We start from the raw sequence: 22,531 nt of genomic DNA, 5'->3' as shown, positions 1-22,531 counted from the left end.
TAATGTCCATTATTCATTTCTTATACAATTAATAAATAATAAATAATAAATAAGATAATGTTATGACACAGAGCATTGCTGTAACATGATCGTAACAAATTTCGTAATTTTCTTTAACATTATGTCGCAACCATACATTCGTTCGATTGATTCTGATTCATTCTCTTGTCTCAGAACTAGTTTTGTGTAAAGAAACAAAAATTTTAAGCTAGAAATCTATTTACGTGTTTCGCGTATGGCCTCAAAAATCAAGGACTCAGAGTGAATTCTGATTTTTCGTTACCTCTTCAACAGCTACGACCTCGAAAACTTTCTATTGATTCCGTTTCCATGTGGAACTCGAACGAAAATGTTGGCCTTTAATGTACCTGTTTGAACTACGTATTTAATTTATTTATTTATTCACATACAGGGAAAGTTTTCATCTTATTCGAACGAAAAATAGCACGAGTTTCTAAGAAGATTTGAGATTTTTAATGTGAAAGGTTTAAAATTGTTGATGAGTTGTCAAGAAAGGATCAACGGAATTTAAGTAGATACTAGCAAACTGAAAACTTATTTATTTTATTGTATTTTGTTGTATTTATTATTTTTATTATTATCTGACAGCTAAAGTGTAGAATATAAATGCTTTCGTCTGATTGAATATCGATTGGTATAATGTTCGTTTTTCATACTACTGTGATAATTAATTGAGGAGTATGAAAAATGTTAGAAAAAAATGTTGAAAGAAAAAGGATAATTATAGCGCTCGATATTTATTTTCAATCAGATAACGAAAATGGGACGGAGAAAATTGAACAATGTCTAACGTTTCTGTAATAAAGAACAAAATGATTTATTAAATAATAATATGTAACTAATATTAACGAATTAATAAGTTTCAAGTTTTATATATTTTATATTATAATTTTATTATAATGTGAAAATTAAATTATTAAATTAAATTAAATTAAAATTCTAATAATTTAGATAATCTTTTAACAAAATTTTTTAACAAAATTATTAAATATATATATTTTTAATACAATAAAGAATAAAATAGAAGAAAGTAATATGAGAAAAGGAACACATGTTTATTATAATATAATTTATTAACGAAATAAAAATTACATATAATACATTATAGAATATATAAAGAATTATATATATGATGATAAAAATTTTATATGTTATTTTATATGTTAGTAAATAAAGTTATTAGTAAAATTCAACCATCTTTTAAAAATTTAATTTTAATAAAAATTATATTTATGTGTATATATATATATATATAATGGATTGTGTATGGATTACTTTATTTTTTAATGAAAAATCTTGTTGAATGCATGAAATCAATTTTCAAATTCACTAATTTTTTATATTTTATACATAACTTTTTCCTGAAATATTTTTTATAGCAATGGAATATTAAAATCTAATTATTTTATAGTTTAAAATTTCATTTTATTTCATATTCCATTATGAATTTATATTTTAAAAACGAAAGGAGAATAATACCAATATTTCAAAGATTGATTCCACTCTCGAAGTAATATTCCATCAATAAAAAAATTACTCTATATATAATCTATTATGATTTACATATTCATAACATTCATATAAAATAAAATTATTGTTGATTTTAATAAATACAATTTATTAATTAAAGTTTCGTAAAATATGACTGATTTCTGTAAACATTAATAATATTTTAAAATTTGCAATGTATTAGAATCATTATAAAATTAAAAATTCAAATAGAAATAATTTTTCCAAATTCTACACGAGATACCATGAACTTGAATTTTTGTAGACAAGAATCGTTGCACGCTCGTATCGCCATTCAAAGATAAGGAAGCGACCACCTTTACCAGTGATATCACGTAACGACCCGTTAGGAAGGCCTTTTGTTTAACACAATTGCATAAGATTATGCAAAAATCTGGGTCACCGATCGAGCAAAACCAATCTGAATCGAGCACAAGCCCTATTATTACGACGCATCCTTTGTTGTATGCCTTTGTTTAGTCAACGGACATGCAAGACACGTATTGATAGTCCGTTAACATTGATCGATTTGTCCTCAAGCAAATTCCATCATAAATATCTTCCTCTCGTTCTATAATTGATTTGGAAAAAGTGAACTAATACAACGTGACATCTTTGCGACCTTTATAATATATTATTATATTATTATATTATATATTATACATATATATTATATATTATATTATATATTATATTATATACATTACATATTATTATATATTATTATAATATTATATATTATCGTACAATTTGACAACTTTAATTTTTATATCGATATCATAGTCAATAATTATAATACAAAATAAAGAATCTATTTTATATATAAAATAAAAATAATAAAGCAATTGGAAAAATTTGTTAATTTATCTTCTTTCTTTATTCCTTAGAAATTAATTTTCTAATAATTTTCTTATCTCTATTTTTAATTTTTATATGAAATTAAAATTTTTAATATTTCCAATTTTTTATTTATATTTTGATTTTATCTGAAATATAATAATTATTATTTTAAGTTGAATTATTATTTTTAATTTAAATTATTGTAAAATATAGATATAATTGTATACTTTAGGATATAACGATAAACAATAGTACGAAAATCGCAAGCTAAATTATAATATTAAATAAATAAATTTTTACCATTTCTTATAAACTACTTTTTGAAATTATTAAAAATATAAATTTTGACATAGAAGATAAGATAAATTTGTATATACATTTCTATATATATTTCTAATTTATACAATTCATATTCGTACATTATTTTAATGATCGTTATTTTAATGATTACAATATAAATTAAAAAAATTTTTAATTTTTAAATTAAAAAAATTTAAAAATTTTGAATAATTAAAAAATACCATTTAATAAATAATTCAACAATTTAATAAAATGTATTAATAAAATTTGACAAAATAAATAAAAAAATAAATAAAAAAAAATTATAATATAAATTAGAGAATGAAATTTGGTTCTCTTTCACCATTTTATCCGATTCTAACCAGAAGATAAAATTATATAGCCTAATTTTAGTAGTAAAAACGTTAATAAAATTACAAAAACAATAAAGATAATAAAATAAAGTAACAATAAGAGTAACTAAAAATGTGATCAATGCAAAATTGAGTGAAATGTTAATTTTAATTTTCTATATAATTCTTCTATATAATATTATTCTATATAAAAAATAACATAAAAGTATATTATCAATGCAAAATTATATCAACATATTCTATTTTATTAACATTACAATTTTATTAACAATTATATAACGTATTCTATTTTCTATCTCATTTTTATATTTATAATAAAAATACCTAAAATTCAGAATATAAAATTCAGAAAGAATATAAAGAAATTAATCTCTTCAGAAACACTATAAGACATAAACATTATTATATTTAATACTATCAAAGCAATAATTATTAAGTAAAATAAAATATTATCAATATTTTGTTTTTATTATTAAAAAATTTCTATGAAATAAATTCTTTGTTTTCATTTTTTTTATTTAGAATAATTTTAATTAAAAAAAAAAACTAAACGCACATATATGTGTTAACATTTCTGAACAGATTAAGACTACAATTAAAGAATCTTTACGATTTCTCAAGAATTTGTAGGTCAATAAAAATCAAATTATAGAGGGAAGTAATAAAGAAAAGCAGAAAAAAGAAACAGACAGAGATGTTTTTCTTAGCCTACGGATGAGTTCACATTCGTGAAATTAGGACCTGGTCCGAAGACTCGATACGAGGGAATGCAAACTTTCATCGCCTGAAGCATTCGGACATTGAGAGAGTGATACTCACGTGTCCACTTTCATGAACCAAGTCTTCCCATATTTTTATCCATATATAAAAAATTTTAATATTTTTCTTTTGTATAAAATCTATTTCTCTGTTGACAAATAAGATCTATTGTTTCTTATAATTCACTTATCTCAATAGAAAATATCAATTTGCAATTTATTAACCATGATTATATATTATAATCGCGTTTAAATTGTAAATTTGAAATAATATGTATAATTATAATAGGCAATGCGATAATAAAGATTTATTCTTTAAATAAATAATTAATTTAAAAAATTGCATGTATTAATGATAGTAAATACTTAGTTAGTTTTTCAAATAAAATAAAGTATAAAATAATTATGAATGATATTATATATGGAAAATATACTTATATTTCATGAATTGATGATTAATATAATATAATATTTCATAGAAAATATTTTGGAAAAAACATTTACCATCAAAATCAATGAAAATCTTCAAATATTTTATTTTTATAAATACGAAATATTTTTCGTAATATTAAAGTAGTATTTGTGGATAAAATAACAGATAATATTAAATTAAATCATAATAAAAGTAATAGACAAATAATATAAAAAAAAATAATATAATAAAATTATATTAAATTTAAATTCAATAATTATCGATATGATGATAATATTGATGACCTCAATTAATATTATAATTATAATAAAATACAATATAAAAATATATTTCTCATTATAAAATAAATTCCATTTATCAAAAATAAAAATACATGAAATCTGAAATGGATTATATAAAATAGGATTTTTTTGCAAATGCATATTTTGATTGAAAATAGATAAAAAAAACAATAGAATTTGGACGAAAGATTTAGAAGAAAAATGTCTTGTAATTAAAAAATTCTAAAAATATATTTCTTTATTTTGCATTATTTGCATAATATGTATTTTGCATATTTTGAAAATATATGCAAAAATACACATGTATACATATATATATATATATATATATATATATATATATATATTATATTATATATATATATTATATATATATATATATATAATATAATAAAAATTATATTGTACAATATGTATTATGTTATATTATACTCGTGTAAAAAATCGTTTTATTTCATCAAATTAATTTCTAATAAATTTTTATATTTATTATAATTATGTATTATCAATAACAATAATATATAATAATACTAATCAATACTATTTACTAAGCAAATCATATTTTTATCTTTGTTAATTGAGTGTTAGATGTAACAGTTTATATTTTGAATTTCATTTATCGCAATTATTATTAAATTTTATGAAAGTGATTTTTTTAATCATGCATATTTAACACTCATATTTTAATAATAATCATTTTAATTTATATTATCACTTTAATTAATATTATAATTACAATTTTAATTGTATAAACATTTTTATTTCTAATTAATTTATTTCTTATTACAAAAATTGTTCATAGATGAAGATATTTCTGATATAAAAACTAAAATAAAAATTCTCATAAAAAATAGAAAACAGGAATTTACATTCACTGCTACTTTCCTTGCGACATTTCTGAAGTAATCGAACTATAATAAAAGCAAAAAGCGAAGTCGAGATTACTATGACTGGGAAACCAGCAGGAAATGTGATTAACGTCATCGTGGTAAGGACACTGATTCGCGATGACCGTGACACTTTCGAATTATCGTCCTTGGTTAAGTCTGAAATCTCTTCACTCAGTATATATTAAATGCGATCCTATCAACTTCTGTTCGATAGCCTTCGATAGCAATGCACTCCCCATCATTTCATTCTTTATTTCTAATAAACAATCATTACTCGATCCAATCAACGATTTTGATTTTTATTTTTATTTTTATTATGAAATAATCTTTTTTTATTAAATATTATCTTATTTTCATATTATTTTGTTGCAAATTCATTTCGATTTCCGTAATATAATTTGCCTCTTAACTTTAATTGAAAGTTCTAATATCTTTCATTTTTTAAATTTTAGAAATCCCATATCAGCATTAAATTTGTATAGTTATAAAAGTTTTCATACGCTATTTTATAAAAAAATTATCGGAATTTATCTATTTTGAAAAATCTGATTTTAATAAAAATTTTTATATATGTAGAATATAATAGATTATACATAAAGCAATTTCTTTTTTTTGGTTAAAAAATCGTTAAATACATCAAATTAAATTTCAAATTTTCACCACTTTTTTATTTTAATTTTATATATAATTTTGTCGGGAAATATTTTTTATAATAGAATACAAATAGCTTAAATTTAATTCTTATATTAATTCTTATATACTTTTTTATATACTTAAATTCGAAAAAAATTTGAATTCTAAACAATATTTAACCAATAAAATATAATACTGTATAATATAAAAATATTATTTTTTATATTTTATATTTAGTTTATATTTTTTTTAAATAATTTATTATAATATATTTTTCTTTATTTAATTATAAGGAAAAAAATTATTATTTATTATTATTTTTTATATATTCTATTTAATTATCAATGTTATTGCATAATCGAGAATAATATTTATACATCATGTAAATGGAATTTTAATATTTATTTGAGATAGATACTTAAAATTATTTCTTCTTATGTACCACATATTTTTTTCTTATTTTTATTTATTTATTCGGATAATTTATCTTCAATTTATTAATTTATTGATATAATTAAAAAGTGAAATGATTAATTATTCTAATGTAAATTTTTATATATTTATTTAATATTAGATAAAAATAATATATTAATTATTTATACAATAATTGAATTATTACACATTAATCTAATGCTCAATTTATAACTTATATAATCAATGTTTTTATAATTTACGCATTAATTATTATAAATATTGATATATTCAATTCTAAATATATAATTAATAAAATTATTAATTTATAATTAAATATAAATATAAATTAAATATCTAATTAATAAAAATGTTTAACAAAATTTTATTTTCAATTATAATAATAAAATATACATGTCAATGATACTTATTATTATAAATATAATATATGTATGATACATTTTTTATTTTTTATGTTCTTTTACTTATATAATTTAAATTTGTGACTCAAATATCACGAAAATGTCACTCTATTGATTCTTGATCGATCGAATTTTACGTGCAAATATTGTAAGTGAATTTATCAAATAATCATTATAACAAAATAACCAAATTTTTTTATTTGATTTGAATATAAAATCTCAAGATGTTCTTTTTTTAAAAAATCTATTTAAGTAATTTTTAACTTTAAAAAATACTATAAAGAAAAGCAAAATATCTTAAAATTTTTAAACTTTTTAAAAAAAAATTATATTTTCATTATATTCTCAAAAAATCTTAAGCAATATTGTCAATTATCTTTTTCTTTATAATATCAAGTATACATATATCTTAAATATTACATTTTTATTATAATCTTGAATAAATGTTATATAATTTTTTCGTTAATTTATTTATTAGATATAAAAGAATTTAAGTTATTATTTTCTTTTTGAATCAAAGAAAAGAAAAAAAATAATCTGAATCTACTAGATAATATCAAGCTTGCATGATACCACAATTTGAATAATTTTATTTGTACAAAGAATAAAGATAAAAAATATGATTTACGCATATTAATATTATGTAATCAATATATAAAATATTCTAAAAATATAATTTTTAAAAATATCTTTTGAATTTATGATTAGAATACAAACAATATAATATAATATATTTATAATATAATATATTTATTTATTATTAATATAATAAAAAGAAATTGAAATATAGTTAAACTTCATTATTTAACTTGAAATTACGTTATGAAGATTAAATGAAATGGATTACTGTCTAAAATATTTAAAAAATATCACAAATTTTTCAAAACAAAATTTTCAAAATTTCAAGAAACATTATAATTTACCTGAAAGTTAAAAATTGAATTAATTTTCAAAGAGGATCATGTTTTTCAACTCATTGAAAGGAATGGAAAATCCAAGTCTAACTTAACATATAACAAATTCTCGATAATGTGCGTAAAAAGCAACTTTTGCGCATTCTTTGCTTTAAGATTTAAACGCGTTTCTATTAGCACTTCGTGGTACAATAGGTTGGCAAAATAAACGACAAAAAAGGAATGTGTCTCCTTTAGACAGGTGACCGAACAATTACGTAAAGTGGACAGAAACGGTGTTTCTCGCTGAGTATTCGAGTTATCGTTCGCTTTTTTTGTTTTTTTATATAGAATAGAGAAAGTTCCTGCGCCAAACCAAGCAGACAAAAGATAAAGAAAAGTTCGAATACTGTTGCAACAGTGAACTTCCCATTTCTGTTTATTCATTTATTTCTATTTTGTTTCTTTTCATTTCTATTCTTCGAAAACAAGGAAACAATTTTTTTCTGTTTATTCTTTTGGTTTACTTCTATCATCCTTTTATGAAGAAACGTTTCTTTCGAAAAATTTAATACAATTTTGTATTTCGAAAGATTCATTTTATGTTTTTTTAATTTACTTAATTTTTTCTTTTTTGAGAAAATTATAGAAGAATTAATTAAAAAAAAATTTTTAGAAAGAATAAGACAAATAATTATAATGTTTAAAAAGTTCTACTTTTTTAGAAAATAAAATTCATAATTTATAAAGAAGGAATTATACAAATGAAACACTTTTATTTAGCATAAGATAATAAAAAAACTAAATGATCATTTTAATACTAATTTCATAGAAAGATCAGTTCATAATTGTACAGAATACAAATAAATTTCTTTACGTATTTACTTGCTTTATTTTTTATGTATTAAAGAAATACATTCATTTATAAATTAATTGTATTAAATAGAACATAGACAATAGAACTTAATATGGACATAATAATAGAATATATTTATGAATATCTAAATTCCTTTAGGCATTAATATTGTAATATAATCGTATTGTATAAATTTTACATCAAACTTATATATTTGAGAAATAAAAAATAACTAATAAGATTCAAAAATAAAAGAAGATATTTTTAATAAAATATATATTTACGTCATCATTCTCATATAATACAAATAATAAGATATATATTAAGACAAATCTAAGAAACTTCACCTAAATAAATAAATTAAGTAAAATGTGTATTAAATAAAATTAGTCTAAATAAAATAAATATATAATTAGTCTAAAATTTATGTAAATAAAATATAAACTTTTATTGTAATAAAATAAAATAATTTAAAACAAAATTATATATTATAACAATTCAAGACAAAATAAAATAATTAATTCTTCTTCAACCAAAATTTAAAACAATCAATTCAAAATTAATTTAATAAATTTCATCAAAAAAAATATTAAATATTCTTTTCATCTTTCTAGAAATATCCTATAATAAATTATATTTAATTCTTTAAAAAAGACACATTTTGTATATTTATTAATAAAATATTTTATTTTCCAGGAAATTTTCCAATTATCAAAATCATTGATTCGATCAGAAAAAGTAATCTAAACTTGGATTTATTTTTCTTTCGATCTGCGACTGAAATTTTCACTTATTTATTAATGCATCTCATGTATGCACCTCATCAATTGAAAGCATTTCCCATAGTTTATTCCAATAAAAACAAATCTTTCCCATAATTGAAAAAAGAAGTCTCATTGACGATTTTCATTAATCTTAAATATTTTATATGTTTGTCGTGGAAATCGACTCATAAATATATATAAATAATAATAATAAATAATAGTTAGAAGAAAAATAAAAAATATTCGATTTTTCGATTTAAACTATGGCGATTTTCTATTTAAAGCTATTTAAAAATCAATAAGTTTAAATAGAAATGTACAAAATGTGAAGTTTATTCTATATCTACAATATAATAGAAAAATTTATTTATGCTGTATTAGCTAGCATTATCAGAATTATATTAAAATACCTTCATAATATAATAAAATTAAAAATATATATTTTATATTTTTAATATAAATTATAATTAATTAAAAACTTTTTTTTCTTATTATATAAATTTACTTATAGATTCATATGTTTTATTATAATAAAACAATAAAACTATCTATTAAAAAAATATTGATGACTTTAAAAGAAAAATTGTCTTCCATCCTCTAAATTACAATATTCATTATTCGACTTTATCTTGGCATATCTTTTTATCTTAATAAGACTTACTTGTAATTAATAATTACTTATTTTATATTAATAATTAATTATAACATATTAAAATAAAAAACTAAAGAATAAAAAATAATAAAAATCACGTATACTTGATATGTAACTTTATGAATTGTAAATAAGTAAATTAAAATTGTTATAATATTATAATACAAATAGTTCCTAAAAATTAAAAATTTTTTATAATAATAGTAATTAAATATATAATAATAATAATAATAATAGACACTTAAAAATTTATCATAGTTTATCAAAAAAAAAATTGAAGAAAGAAATGAAATATATTAATGTATTCCATAGAATTAAAAAAATTTTAAAATTGTTATATCAAAATTCTACAAATTTAGAAAATTTTCTCGAGCAAAATCTGTTAAAATAAGTAAAATTACTATATTGAAATTTATAGCATTAATAATAAGATAATTTAAAGATTTGGAAAGGAGAGTACAATTACAATTTCGTGAATATATTTGAATTATAAGAAATAGTACTAAGTTCTTAATCCTTTGTAATTTCTTTTTTTTTTTTTAACATTTTCAGCCTTAAACAAGACACATTTTACGCAACAAAATTCTTAATTTATCGATATACATCGAAATCCAAGAATCAACTGACACCACTCTAAATCCACTTTGTTACTTAATAAAATCTAAGTTCCCGGAGTGATTGCACCACCGTATTGACCAGAAAGAAACGAGAGAAATGAGGTTCGCGCGCGGAACAGAGGCGATTGATTGCATTATTCGTGGCATTTTTATCGGCGCTGGTTGGCCTTGCGAATATTAGCTCCGTATTCCATTCACTGCTGCAAAACAGGCGAGATCATCGTAGAAGATCTTTACTAACGAGCCGCGAGGAATCGTGCCTCATTCGTTTTCATAGTAAAAAAATCGGCGGTTAAATTTATGATAATTTAATATACGATTTTACCCGGATTCAAGCTGAATAAAGAAACTCCTGCAAACAAAATTTGCAGAAAACTATCTATCTTATGATTTCTATTAAATGCTTCTTTATTTTTTGGAGGATTTATGTAGAAAGTTAAAAAAAAAATTATATCCTTTTCTTTTCATTTTCTTTTATTTCACTTTGCATATTAAGCTATATTTATTATACTTTTATTATTGTTTCTTTTTTTCATATTATATAATTAAAACTAAAAATAATAATATATAAATATTAAAGTAATATTAAAATAATAATGTTAAATTTTTTCTTTTAATATAAATTTTATTAATTTATTAGAAGAATATATTACAAGAAAAAAAACATATTTATTTATTTACAACTCTATTTGAAATTAGATGACGAACAATCCAATTTTATTATATTAAATCATTTAATATCGTTTTTAATAATTTATAAAAAAATTTATTAAAATCAAATATCTTGGAAATATGAGAATGATTAAGTCTTCAATCAACTAAATTTTCCCTTAATAATCTAAATAAACAAATTGATCATAATTGAACAATTTAAGGAAATAATATTTGTCAAAAAATTCAAGTAAAACAAAGAATATGTAAAAATTATTATTAAAAGAATATATATTTATAAACTATCATCAAAAATATTCGTTTGACGGATATAATATTTTATAAATAATTAAAAAAATTGGAATAAATATTAATAAAAAATTATATTTATCTTATTTTATAATGAAATGATTATAATGAAATGATCTTATTTTATAAAAATGATTTAAAAATAAAATGATAATTTCTTTTACAATTTCTTATAGCGTTAACCTTTTGCGATGTTAATTTACAGAGTAATTAAGGAAAGAATATGAATCGAATTATTAAAATAATTTTATAATATAAAAAGTTTTCTTGTAAAAAAAATAAAGATAAATATTATTCTTTTATCCACACATTCATCCTAATTTAATTAAAAATATTACAAAAATTGTCTTTTACTGAAATACATATTCTTTTTAAAAAAAGAACAATATTGATCCTAATCATTATACAATTATATTTATCTTTTAAGAGAAATTTTAGAGATTTTCGTGTAACACAAAGCATCAATCTTAAACTAATCTCCAAATAATAATTTCCAAACAAATCTCCTGATTATAAATCTAATATAATTTAATCTATTTTCGAATTAATTCGATTAAGGAATTTTATTTCACATAAAAGCAAAATTTTCTGAATCTCTTCATTTTGTGATTCTCTTATTTCACAAGAATAAACAAGATACAAATAGGAGATAATGCGATGAATTTTATCTATATAATTCACAATATTTCGCTCAAAAGTGTAGAAATGTTCAATTAATGAAGAATTTGACGTTTGTTTTTCTTTATACAGTTTTCTTTTATACAGTTTTTTTTTATGAGCAGGTCAATTATCGTTGGCGATTCCGTTTTATAATTAATCGAGAAATTATGTGAGCTGGCTCGTGCTGGCGAATAATTACATGCATATTTAATAAAGACTTGCATAAGGCAATCCGTTACATTAGTGAACATCGAGTCGTGAATATTTTGAACAGTTCTATTAATAGGAATCCAGAGTTATGAACGTTCATTTTCTAATTATCTAATTGTTCATTTTCTAATTTTCTAATTATTATACTATATATTATACTATATTTCTAAATATTATATTTTTTTCAAATAATTATTTGTATTTTTAAAATTTGTTTGAGTATAATTGATAATATTTATATTTTTATATTTTAAAGTGAATGTTAATAAACAGAGAAATTATTGATGATTTATGATTGATAGTTGATGGCAATAAATTGAATAAAATATATTAAACGGTTAATATATTATAATATATAATATTCATTTAGAAAAAATTAAAATTTCATTTTTAAATATTTTTTTATTATTTGATTATTATTTTAACTATTTTTGAGAAAATATATTGAATGATAAAATAGAAAAATTAATAAGTAAATTAAATTATTTTTGGAATTTTTGAAAGATTTAATTGTTTGAAAAATTTAAGAATAAAATACAAGATACAAAATACAAGAATACTATAGCGTTAATAAAAAAAAAGAATATCACATTGTATAATATTTATTACATAATTAATACATAGAAAAAGAAATTGGAATTTTTAATCACTATTTTTTATTGTTATAAAATTTCCATTTGAGTCAATTTATAATAATAATATATCAATAAATAAATATGGAATTTTTTCATTATTATTATTGCAAAAATTCAATTCGATTTAATTAATGTGATTGTAATCATAATATTAATGTGATAGTAATCATACATTTAGAATATAACAACTGAAATATTATTAACATATAATAAGAAATTTAAAAAATTTCTAATTGGTAATCTTTGATATTATAGAAATTTAAAAATTTCCATTCACTTTTTTATTAAATAAAATTTTTCATAGATTTGAATAAAAATTCAATAAAATTCGAAAATATGCTATTGCTAATGTCTATTATTAATTAAAAAATTTTTAATTATTGTTTTCTCTCTTTAATATCTCAAAAATTCAATTTAAATTAATTACTTATCACAATTTCTTTATTTTTATTTTTCTATAGATTCAAATAAAAAATACTATATAATTCATCTTCTCAATTTCAATATTCTTGTTATTTTACTTCTAAAATACAAATTCTTAAATTTTCCATTATTAAATTCAAAAATTCAAAAAGAATAACCTATATCTAATAAATTCAAACACATCATCTCGCGCATTTCCACAAGTTCAGTTTCGATTAACGATAAGAATCTTAACGATGTTATCGTATAATCTTCACTTGGCTCGTTTGATGAATGATAAACAGTAGCGCTCGAGTGGATGCGCGCATCATATGCGATAGTTGATTCTTGATCCGATCAAGATATCGAAGAAACGGATACCGGAGTAGAATGTGCGCGAACACCATAAGCTGCTTGTAACCGTTATACCGTTTGTAACACACAATATAGTATCAGCATTATTTTCTAATACTCTCACGTTGTTCGCAGGTCCTAATTTCTCTGGTTTATATATATTACATATGTTGGTATACATCGGCCTGGTGAAGATCGGTTTCATTTCGCCCGTCATTTCCGTTCCTGTTTTTGCATGGAACGATTATTCATCAGTTATACACATGTTTCACGTAACTGAATCTCTTATTTTTAGTGAGAAGATTTTTTCTATTTATATTTATATTCTATTTTTTTTTAAATAGTTGAATTTAAAATTATTTCTAATTATTTCTATATGATTAGAATATATCATCATATCCATAATATATGCCATTATAATGGAATATGGCGTCACGATAATCTATGATAAAAATATGATGGCAAAACACAATTATATATTATTGAGTCAATATTATTTAGTCAAAAAAATAAATCATTATTTTAATTAATACATGCAAAAATAAAAATTATTAAAGCAAAAAAAAAATAATAAATAATAAAAATAAAAAATAATAATTTATACATGCTATTGTCGAAAATAACATAAATTCACAAAGCTTTGTAATTTTATATTTTTTAATCTTGTATTTTTTTATGTAGAATATATTTTAAAAATATCATGACTTATGTCATCTCGAGAGAGTTGTTTTGTTTATGAAATATTTCATAAATTTTAATATTAAGAGCTCGAACAATAAAAAATTAGTATAAAATTTTATATGTATTAAATGATTTTGAGTAACGTATAGTACATGTATTTGATCTGAAAGTTGAAGTCATTTCAAAAATTGCAAAATTATTTACATTTTTTTTGTATATTTTTGTATATGTTAATCGATGCATTGTATTAATATATCAAAATGTATCTATGTATATTAAAAATTGAGATATTAAAAATTAAGATAAGCTTAAAAAATATTTTAATTTTTATTTTATTTTGCGAATTTTAGCAATAATAAAAGATGAGGAAAAGAGCAAAGCATACTTTCGTTGTCTTTTATACGATGAATATATAGAACTAAAGTTAAAATACTTTTTCAACTAATAATTTTTGTTATAATTTTCGATATAATAATATATGTTATAAGTTTACTTATAATTTTTTACTTACTGTAAAACTTACATAATTTTATTTACTATTTTTTTATAGAGAATAAAAGAACGCTTTGTTTATTTTTCCAATTAAATAAATAGAGATCTTGAAATCTTTAAAATGTTTTATTTGGATTATATATAATATATTAAGTAATGCAGTACTAAAACTAGAAATTATTTAGTTTTACTTAATAAAATTTTTATCTAATAGTTTTAAAAATGACTAAATTTAATTGTATATAAAGGATAAACCTTTAATTTAATTTAAAACTGAAATAATTTCAAAATTATTAATTATATTATAAAAAAATTTTAAATAGAAATTGAATGGTTTTGATATAAACATAATTTAATATTGATTTAAAAATAATACAATTCTTTTCTAAAAAAAAAATGTATCAAATTATTTATGTGAAAAATTATTAGTTACAAAAAAATTTTTGTAATTAATTTTGATTTGATTTAATTTTTAATTTAAATTTTTAATTTAAATTTTAATTTTGATTTAATTTTGATTTGATAAACAAAATTTCATAAGCACAAAAAAGTATAAATAAACAAATATCATTTCATCTTTCATATAAGTTTTATAAAATTCATTATAAAATTTAATTCATTTCAAATTGAAATTCATTATTAATTTCATTATTAATATTGAAAATAATAAAATGATATTTTCATAAAATTAAATATTTTTTTGTAAAAAAAATTTTAAATAAAATCGATAAAATCTTAAATAAAATCCATTTAATTAATCTATGAAAAATATGTCATTTTATTTAATAAAATAAAATAAAATAAAATTGATTTTATATATTTTGTATGTATTACAAAAAAAATAAATTATATTAAAATGTTCACTATTAGAATGACATTATATTCATTATGAAGCTATTCAATTTATTCGATATAATAATTTCGAAAATATTTCAGTTTCTAATTTTACGTAATCTTAGCGATTCTATTTATATCAATTGTTTAATATTTAGTTAATTAATTAAAAATAGAAATATTTGATTGAATGAACATTTTGGATATAGTTTTTATTGAACGAATTTGTTTTATCAATATGTATGCATGGGAAATTGGAACATATGATACAACAACAAAAATAATATTATAATAATTTAATTGATTAAATTAAATGGATAATAATCGTTTTATATTTAGATCAATGAATTTAATGATATTTTTTCACTAATTTTTTGTATATATTTTATTATGATTATAATTATATTATATTATATTATAATTTTATTTTAATTTTGTCATTTTTAGACAGTCATCTTATTAGCTTTTAACTATGAAACAGAAATATTTTAAAAGAATTTTAAGCATAGAATTTTACGCATATGAAAAATTAGAAAAACATATTGTAATTTAATTGGACAAATGTTTCATTGATTTTTTTATATAATTTTAATACAATATTTAATTAAAAATATATTTTATATAATTTATTGTAAATATATAAAGTTTTATTTATTTAGTGTATATATTGTAATCAACAATTTATAACTTTATTCAAATCAGTATATTATCATTTATATTTTAAAAGAAATTTTATTATTTAATTATTTTTTTAATTTAAAAATTTTCTAATAATAATAAATTCATTTTCTTCATTCTGTTTTATTTCATATAAAATAAAATAAAAAATTTGATTGATTTGAATAAATAATACTTATTTTACAATACATAAATAATATAAATACAATATATAAATTATTTCTATTTTATCTTGCGAAATTCATTTTATATATAAAAAGAAATAATAAGAATTGATTGAAAAATAATAAATATTTTGCGAAAATTATATTTGTATCAAATGTTACTTCATGGTCTTCCTATTTATTTTCTGAATTTAAATCATAAGAATTTGTGCGATACATTGTTATATTGCACATTGTTACGCGGTTTGCAATACCTCCCCAAGCACAATATTATGTATTCTTTAATGTATTCCTTAAAATAGAAATTCCTTGGCTATTAACGTTAATTCCATAGAGCGTATGCAACATGTTTCTTAAAATTATTTTCGTTCACTAATTCTTCCACCTAAAACCGTTCCTTGTATATATCAATATTAATCTAATACTATTATTTTTGCCTTTTTCCCATTAAATATAAATTTAATTATTTTATGATTTTATATAAAATTTATTAATATATCATTTTAATTTCGTGTAATGTACTTACTTTGGACAAACAAAAAGATTTTTGTTTGTTATATTTTGATTGTTATATTTAAAAATATTTTGATTGTTACATTTAAATCATTTATTATTGTTGAAAAAAATCTTTTAATTATTAATTTAAAAAATCTATTAGATAATGAAATAAAAAATTTTTTACGAAATAACATTTTTTCAGAAAATCTAGAACATTGAAGAAATTTGAAGACAATGAAACGAAAATCCAAGAAATATATATCATATAGGTATCATGTAATTTAAAAAAAAATTATTATAGAAAAAATAATATTTAATATTTATATTAAATTAATTATATAAATTTTAAGTTTAGATAAAATTTATAAATTCTAAATATTTAAGCGTCAAGTCAAAAACAATTTAATAAAAAATTATATGATAAAAATTCAAACTATAACAATTAAATGCAGAAGTAAAATATCTAATATTTAGTTATCAAAAAATTATTAAATAAAGTTCAAGATATTTTTACATCAAAAAATAAAATAATAATTAAGAATAAATAAAAAAATATATTGTAGAAAATATATTATAAAAATATATATATTATATCATAAAAATATATATTATAAAAATATATTATACCAATATCCATTATCATTAATAAAATTCAAAACATTCATGATTATATTTCAGAAATTCAAAAAATCAATCTCTTTATTATCGATTATAATTTAAATAAATTTTCTGATTTAATCTTTTTATATGTGCATGTATTAACAAACCATGCTTAAAAATAAATTAATTGATTTCTATAAAATGAGTAATTTCAAATAATTAAAATATATTACATATTAAAAAAAAAGATACAAGAAATAAATTCAAGAAATAACAATTTTAAATAATTTATTATTAATTTTAAAAAATATTTTCAAAACATTCAAACAAATGCAGAGATTTACATAAATTATGATTTACTAATGAATTATGTTGAATATTAAAATCATAAACAAAAATTAAGGCTATACTTATTATATATCTTATTATGTATCTGATTTATTAACTTATTAATTATATTTAAAAAAAGATTTAAAAGTAGCGATATTTTTCATTAAAACTCTTCTTTTTAAAATATTAAATCGAATGGGTCACGATCCATAAAATTTTAAATTTAATTTTTCATTCTTAATTTTATACTTATATTATACTTATACTAATAAAAAACATATAAAACATTTATTAATCTTTTAATAATATTCATAAAATACACAAATTCAAATTTTCTAAATATCAATTTGATCAACGAATTAGATTCCTCATCCTTTATCACTAACAGCAAGTTTAACGAGTTTGACTCGTCGAACATTCCTGAAAGATGTAATACATAAACGTCATAGTAACAAACATATGAAACATCAGCTAATTTTTATTCTTATAGTTTATCGCAGGAAAATAGTTGTAAGTACACATAGCGAATAATTCCTTCTCGGTGAGAGCTGGCTAGAGTCATGTAAAAGTGGATGTCCTATTAATGGAAAACAACTCGCGTTATCTCGGCTTCCACGCGGAAGAACAGCTGTCACGAGCGAATTGTCGTCGAACTTGTCAGTTTCCTATCGTGTTCTTCTATATCGATCATAACCAAAATCGTTATTGATATATATATATATATATCAACGCGACAAAACTCTTCCTGCATCACATGGAATTGCACAACGCGTTCCACAAGTCTTTTCTCCCTTCTTGAGGCGACGAATTAGAAAGTGTTTCCAACTGTTGCTGGTTTGCGTGATGCAAATATCATTTGCACAAGAACAAGACGGGAAAATTGTATAAAACTCGCTTGTAATATTGATATTTTTTTATTGGATTTGATATGATTAAATTATTTTTATCGAATCATGATTTACATGTTATTTTTCGTTTAATATTATGGAACAGAATTTTTTATTTGCAGATGTACCTAATGTGAGATTGATGTACTATATGATATCTTTTGATATGATATTTTAATAAAATTAGTAATATTTTTCTTTCATCGATAAATTACTAATTTATTTTGGAAATTTAGTTAAAAATTTAAGTCAATAGCGGTTTTATTATAAAGTAATCCTTTTTTTCTTTCTATTTATGTAAAAATTTCCTTAAGTTTATTCTTTTAAAAAATATATTTTTTCGAAAATATTGATGTGTCATTTCTTAAATAACCAAAATTTATTCTCAAAATTAATCTATTTTATAATATTTATAAATATTTAACTTTTAGAAACTGATAGATAGATAATTTTATTCAGACTTTAATCTTCGAATTGAAAAATCAAATATCATCAAAAATATCATCTTTTAATCTCCTTGGATTTCCAAAATGTTATATAATAATTATATTACTTTTTTTATTATATTAATTATATTACTTATCTGAATCTTAATATTTAAGTTTCACTGCAAATATTAAATAAATTAAATTGAAAATAACTGAAAAAATCATATAAAATTTAATTAGAATATAATGCACATTGAAACTTCTATTGTAAAAAGATATCCATAATATTTAATTAATTGATAAATTTTATTTCACTCAATTTAATAAAAAATTAAATTATTATTTCCGAAATTATTAATATTGAATGTCATAACACTTACTCAAAATTATAACATTGTCAAAAAATATAAAATGTCACTAAGAAAAGAAGAAAACTCACCTTCAGATTGTGTTTCCACAATAACGAGGAGCAATACCACCGCCAGCATCAACAATTTCGTGAACCAAAGTCTCCACATGTCTTCGCCCATCTGTTTTCCCACTGTCACCGAATTACGAAATCAGAAGATGCACACTCTCATGTAATTGTCGGTCCAAACGTTACAACGTTACCTTGTTACATCGGCACCAAAATCGATTTTTCCCTTCTTTTACACAATTCCGTACCGATCACCTTTATCGTTCAATCCAAAATCAAACAAACAATCAATTTTTAAAATCTTTATTTTTCATTCAAAAATAATTCTACCAAAACCGATACGTTGAATAAACGTTTAAAAAAAAATAATAATAAATCCAAAAAAACAAATCCAATTTCCTTCCCTTATAAATAAAAAAAAATAGGGGTGTGGAATAAGTGATAAGTCTTTTCCTCTTCTTATTGTCACAGTCTGTTCACGAAGATACTAAAGATAAACAATTTTCCACCTGGTCACCAGACAGTGCGATTAACGAGAGCTTCAGTACTCGAGCAACCGACCGATTGACCTTTCTCCCGTGCGTAACTTTGTCTGTGTCCCGGTGAGGACTGAAGGGGAAGCAAGGTCCGCCGCCGGCTGTTGGGAACCGGAGAAAGGTGTATCGAGAGAGAGGCCAGAGGCGAGCCGGTAAGGCCCCTCTTCTATCACTCTTGTTCCCCCTCCCTATCCCGATTCAACGGTCTTTCTCTTTTCTTCAAGTTCCTTCTTGTCCTCGTTGTCGTCTTTGTAGAGAATCATTTTGCCTGTCGCAATACTCTTTCCTTTTTTGCCAGATTGTTATTGTCATTATAATTGCGCTCGCGTATACGCGCCGTTTCGATTGCATTTGTATTTGCACCAACTTATAGAGGACTATGATGCGGCCTTGTATCTTATCTCTAAAGAGAATATCCTTGTCTTAAATATTTGGAAATGAATGAAGAGAAAGAGTGGGGATCAAAAAAAGAATCAAGGGGTTCTTTAAATCGATGGGAATATAATTAATGTGAATAGGAATAATATGAAAATTAAGAAAGTTAAGGATTTGTAAGATTTGAAAATGATGTTTGAAAATTGAGAAATGAGAATAATAAAATAGTAAAAAGTAATAATAATAATATAAGAATTGATATAATTAAAAAATATTAAGTATTGAGAAGATATTGATGGTATTTATTAAAAATTGATGATTGTGAAAAAAAATTAAAAATTAGAGAATTATAGGTTAGTCAAAATTAAAATATGAAATGATATATAAATTGTAGGAGATAAATTGAGATTATTTGTATTTTATATATTTGTGAGATTTGGAAATGATATTAAGAGAAATGAGAAATGAAAGTAATGGAATAATAATTTAAAAAATATAAAATCAATGATAATCCATTGAAAATATAATTGAAAATTTATAGAATATAGAAATTGTTTGAATAATAAAATGATAACTAATGGAAAGATATGAATTCAGAAATTGGAAAATGAAGGAATAAAAAAATAATAAAAAATTAAAAATAGAAAAGTTATTTAAATAATAAAATTAAATGAAATTACAATAAATTAAAATATATCTATGCATATTATAGGGAGTTAAAACTTAAATTTTTTGAAACTCAGGAAATTAATTTTTTTTAAAAATTAAATCAACATTAAAATTAACATTAAAAAATTAACAAAAAAAAGAATTTCACATTTTTTTTAAAAATCTATAAAACACTGCTGAATAAAATATCTTATGAAATTTATATTCATAAAGAAAGTTGTACGATTAATTCCAATTCTATTCTTTTTCGCCTCTTTTCTATTTTGCCAGTCGTTCCAGTATCGCAATTTTCGAGCTATATTATAAGATCACCCGTTACATGATAATTCAACCGAATGCATCAGTGGAGTCGAGACGCCGTTATAGCTGGCACATTCGCGTTAATTTACTTGTCAAATCTTTGCTCCACTAATTGGAAGACTCATTTTTGATCATTTTCCATTACGATAAACCGTAAGCTCACATTTGATTGCAATTGAATTATCAAAACGATTATTAATGAGCATGAATCATATAGTCATTGTTTGATCTTTATGATAATAAATAATTTTGAGAAAAGAAATCCTTAGGATGAAACGACACATTGATTGAATTTGAATACATCGAGTCTTGATTAATTCTGTAAATTATTCTCAATTAGACATTAAATTAATTTGTATTTGATCGTTTTTCATTTGTTCATTTCTATCTTGTGAACAGGTACGTCCGTTAACCATGGAATACGAATGTTTGATCGATGAATATTTATTGGCGAAAGAAAGGCAGGAAAATATGGAGGTTTTTAACATACTCTACTATCTACTATGTGAATAGAATTCGTCTAAAATTACTTTCAAAAATAACGGATCTTTGATTTACTTTTTTTAAAAGAGAAAAGTAATTTATGCGAAATGATAATCTAAAAACAGCGATCCACTAGTTAGATGTCAATGTTTCAAATATTTGAAAATTTCGTGTGAAATATTCTATCGAAACACTTATCTAAATAATAACTAAAAATTGAAAAAGTGGAAATATTTAAATTTTAATTAAAAAGTAATAATGGATAAAACAATTGTTACATTTGATTACAAAAGTAGAAAGAAAT

The 22,531-nt window shown here is 20.4% G+C and overlaps 1 protein-coding gene across 3 annotated transcripts in view; it reads right to left on the bottom strand.

Annotated features, from left to right (window-relative positions):
• The window catches only part of LOC108000099 (mucin-12-like), a 112,803-nt gene extending 92,264 nt beyond the window's left edge, over nucleotides 1-20,539 (bottom strand). For 2 of the 3 annotated variants that reach the window (XM_062073533.1, XM_017060272.3), the window contains exon 1: nucleotides 19,886-20,539. Coding sequence is in view for 1 of the 3 variants with exons in the window: in XM_017060272.3 (XP_016915761.2) it covers nucleotides 19,886-19,976 (91 nt within the window). In the remaining 2 variants the exon portion in view is untranslated. The remainder of the gene's footprint in view (nucleotides 1-19,885) is intronic. The other variant, XM_062073534.1, reaches the window with a different exon arrangement.
• Between the last annotated feature and the right edge of the window lie 1,992 nt (nucleotides 20,540-22,531).

The sequence above is a fragment of the Apis cerana genome, linkage group LG4 (assembly GCF_029169275.1).
Source record: "Apis cerana isolate GH-2021 linkage group LG4, AcerK_1.0, whole genome shotgun sequence".
NCBI lineage: Eukaryota > Metazoa > Arthropoda > Insecta > Hymenoptera > Apidae > Apis > Apis cerana.
The sequence above is the reverse complement of the archived record's forward strand: the minus strand, read 5'-3'. Positions and strand labels throughout refer to the sequence as shown.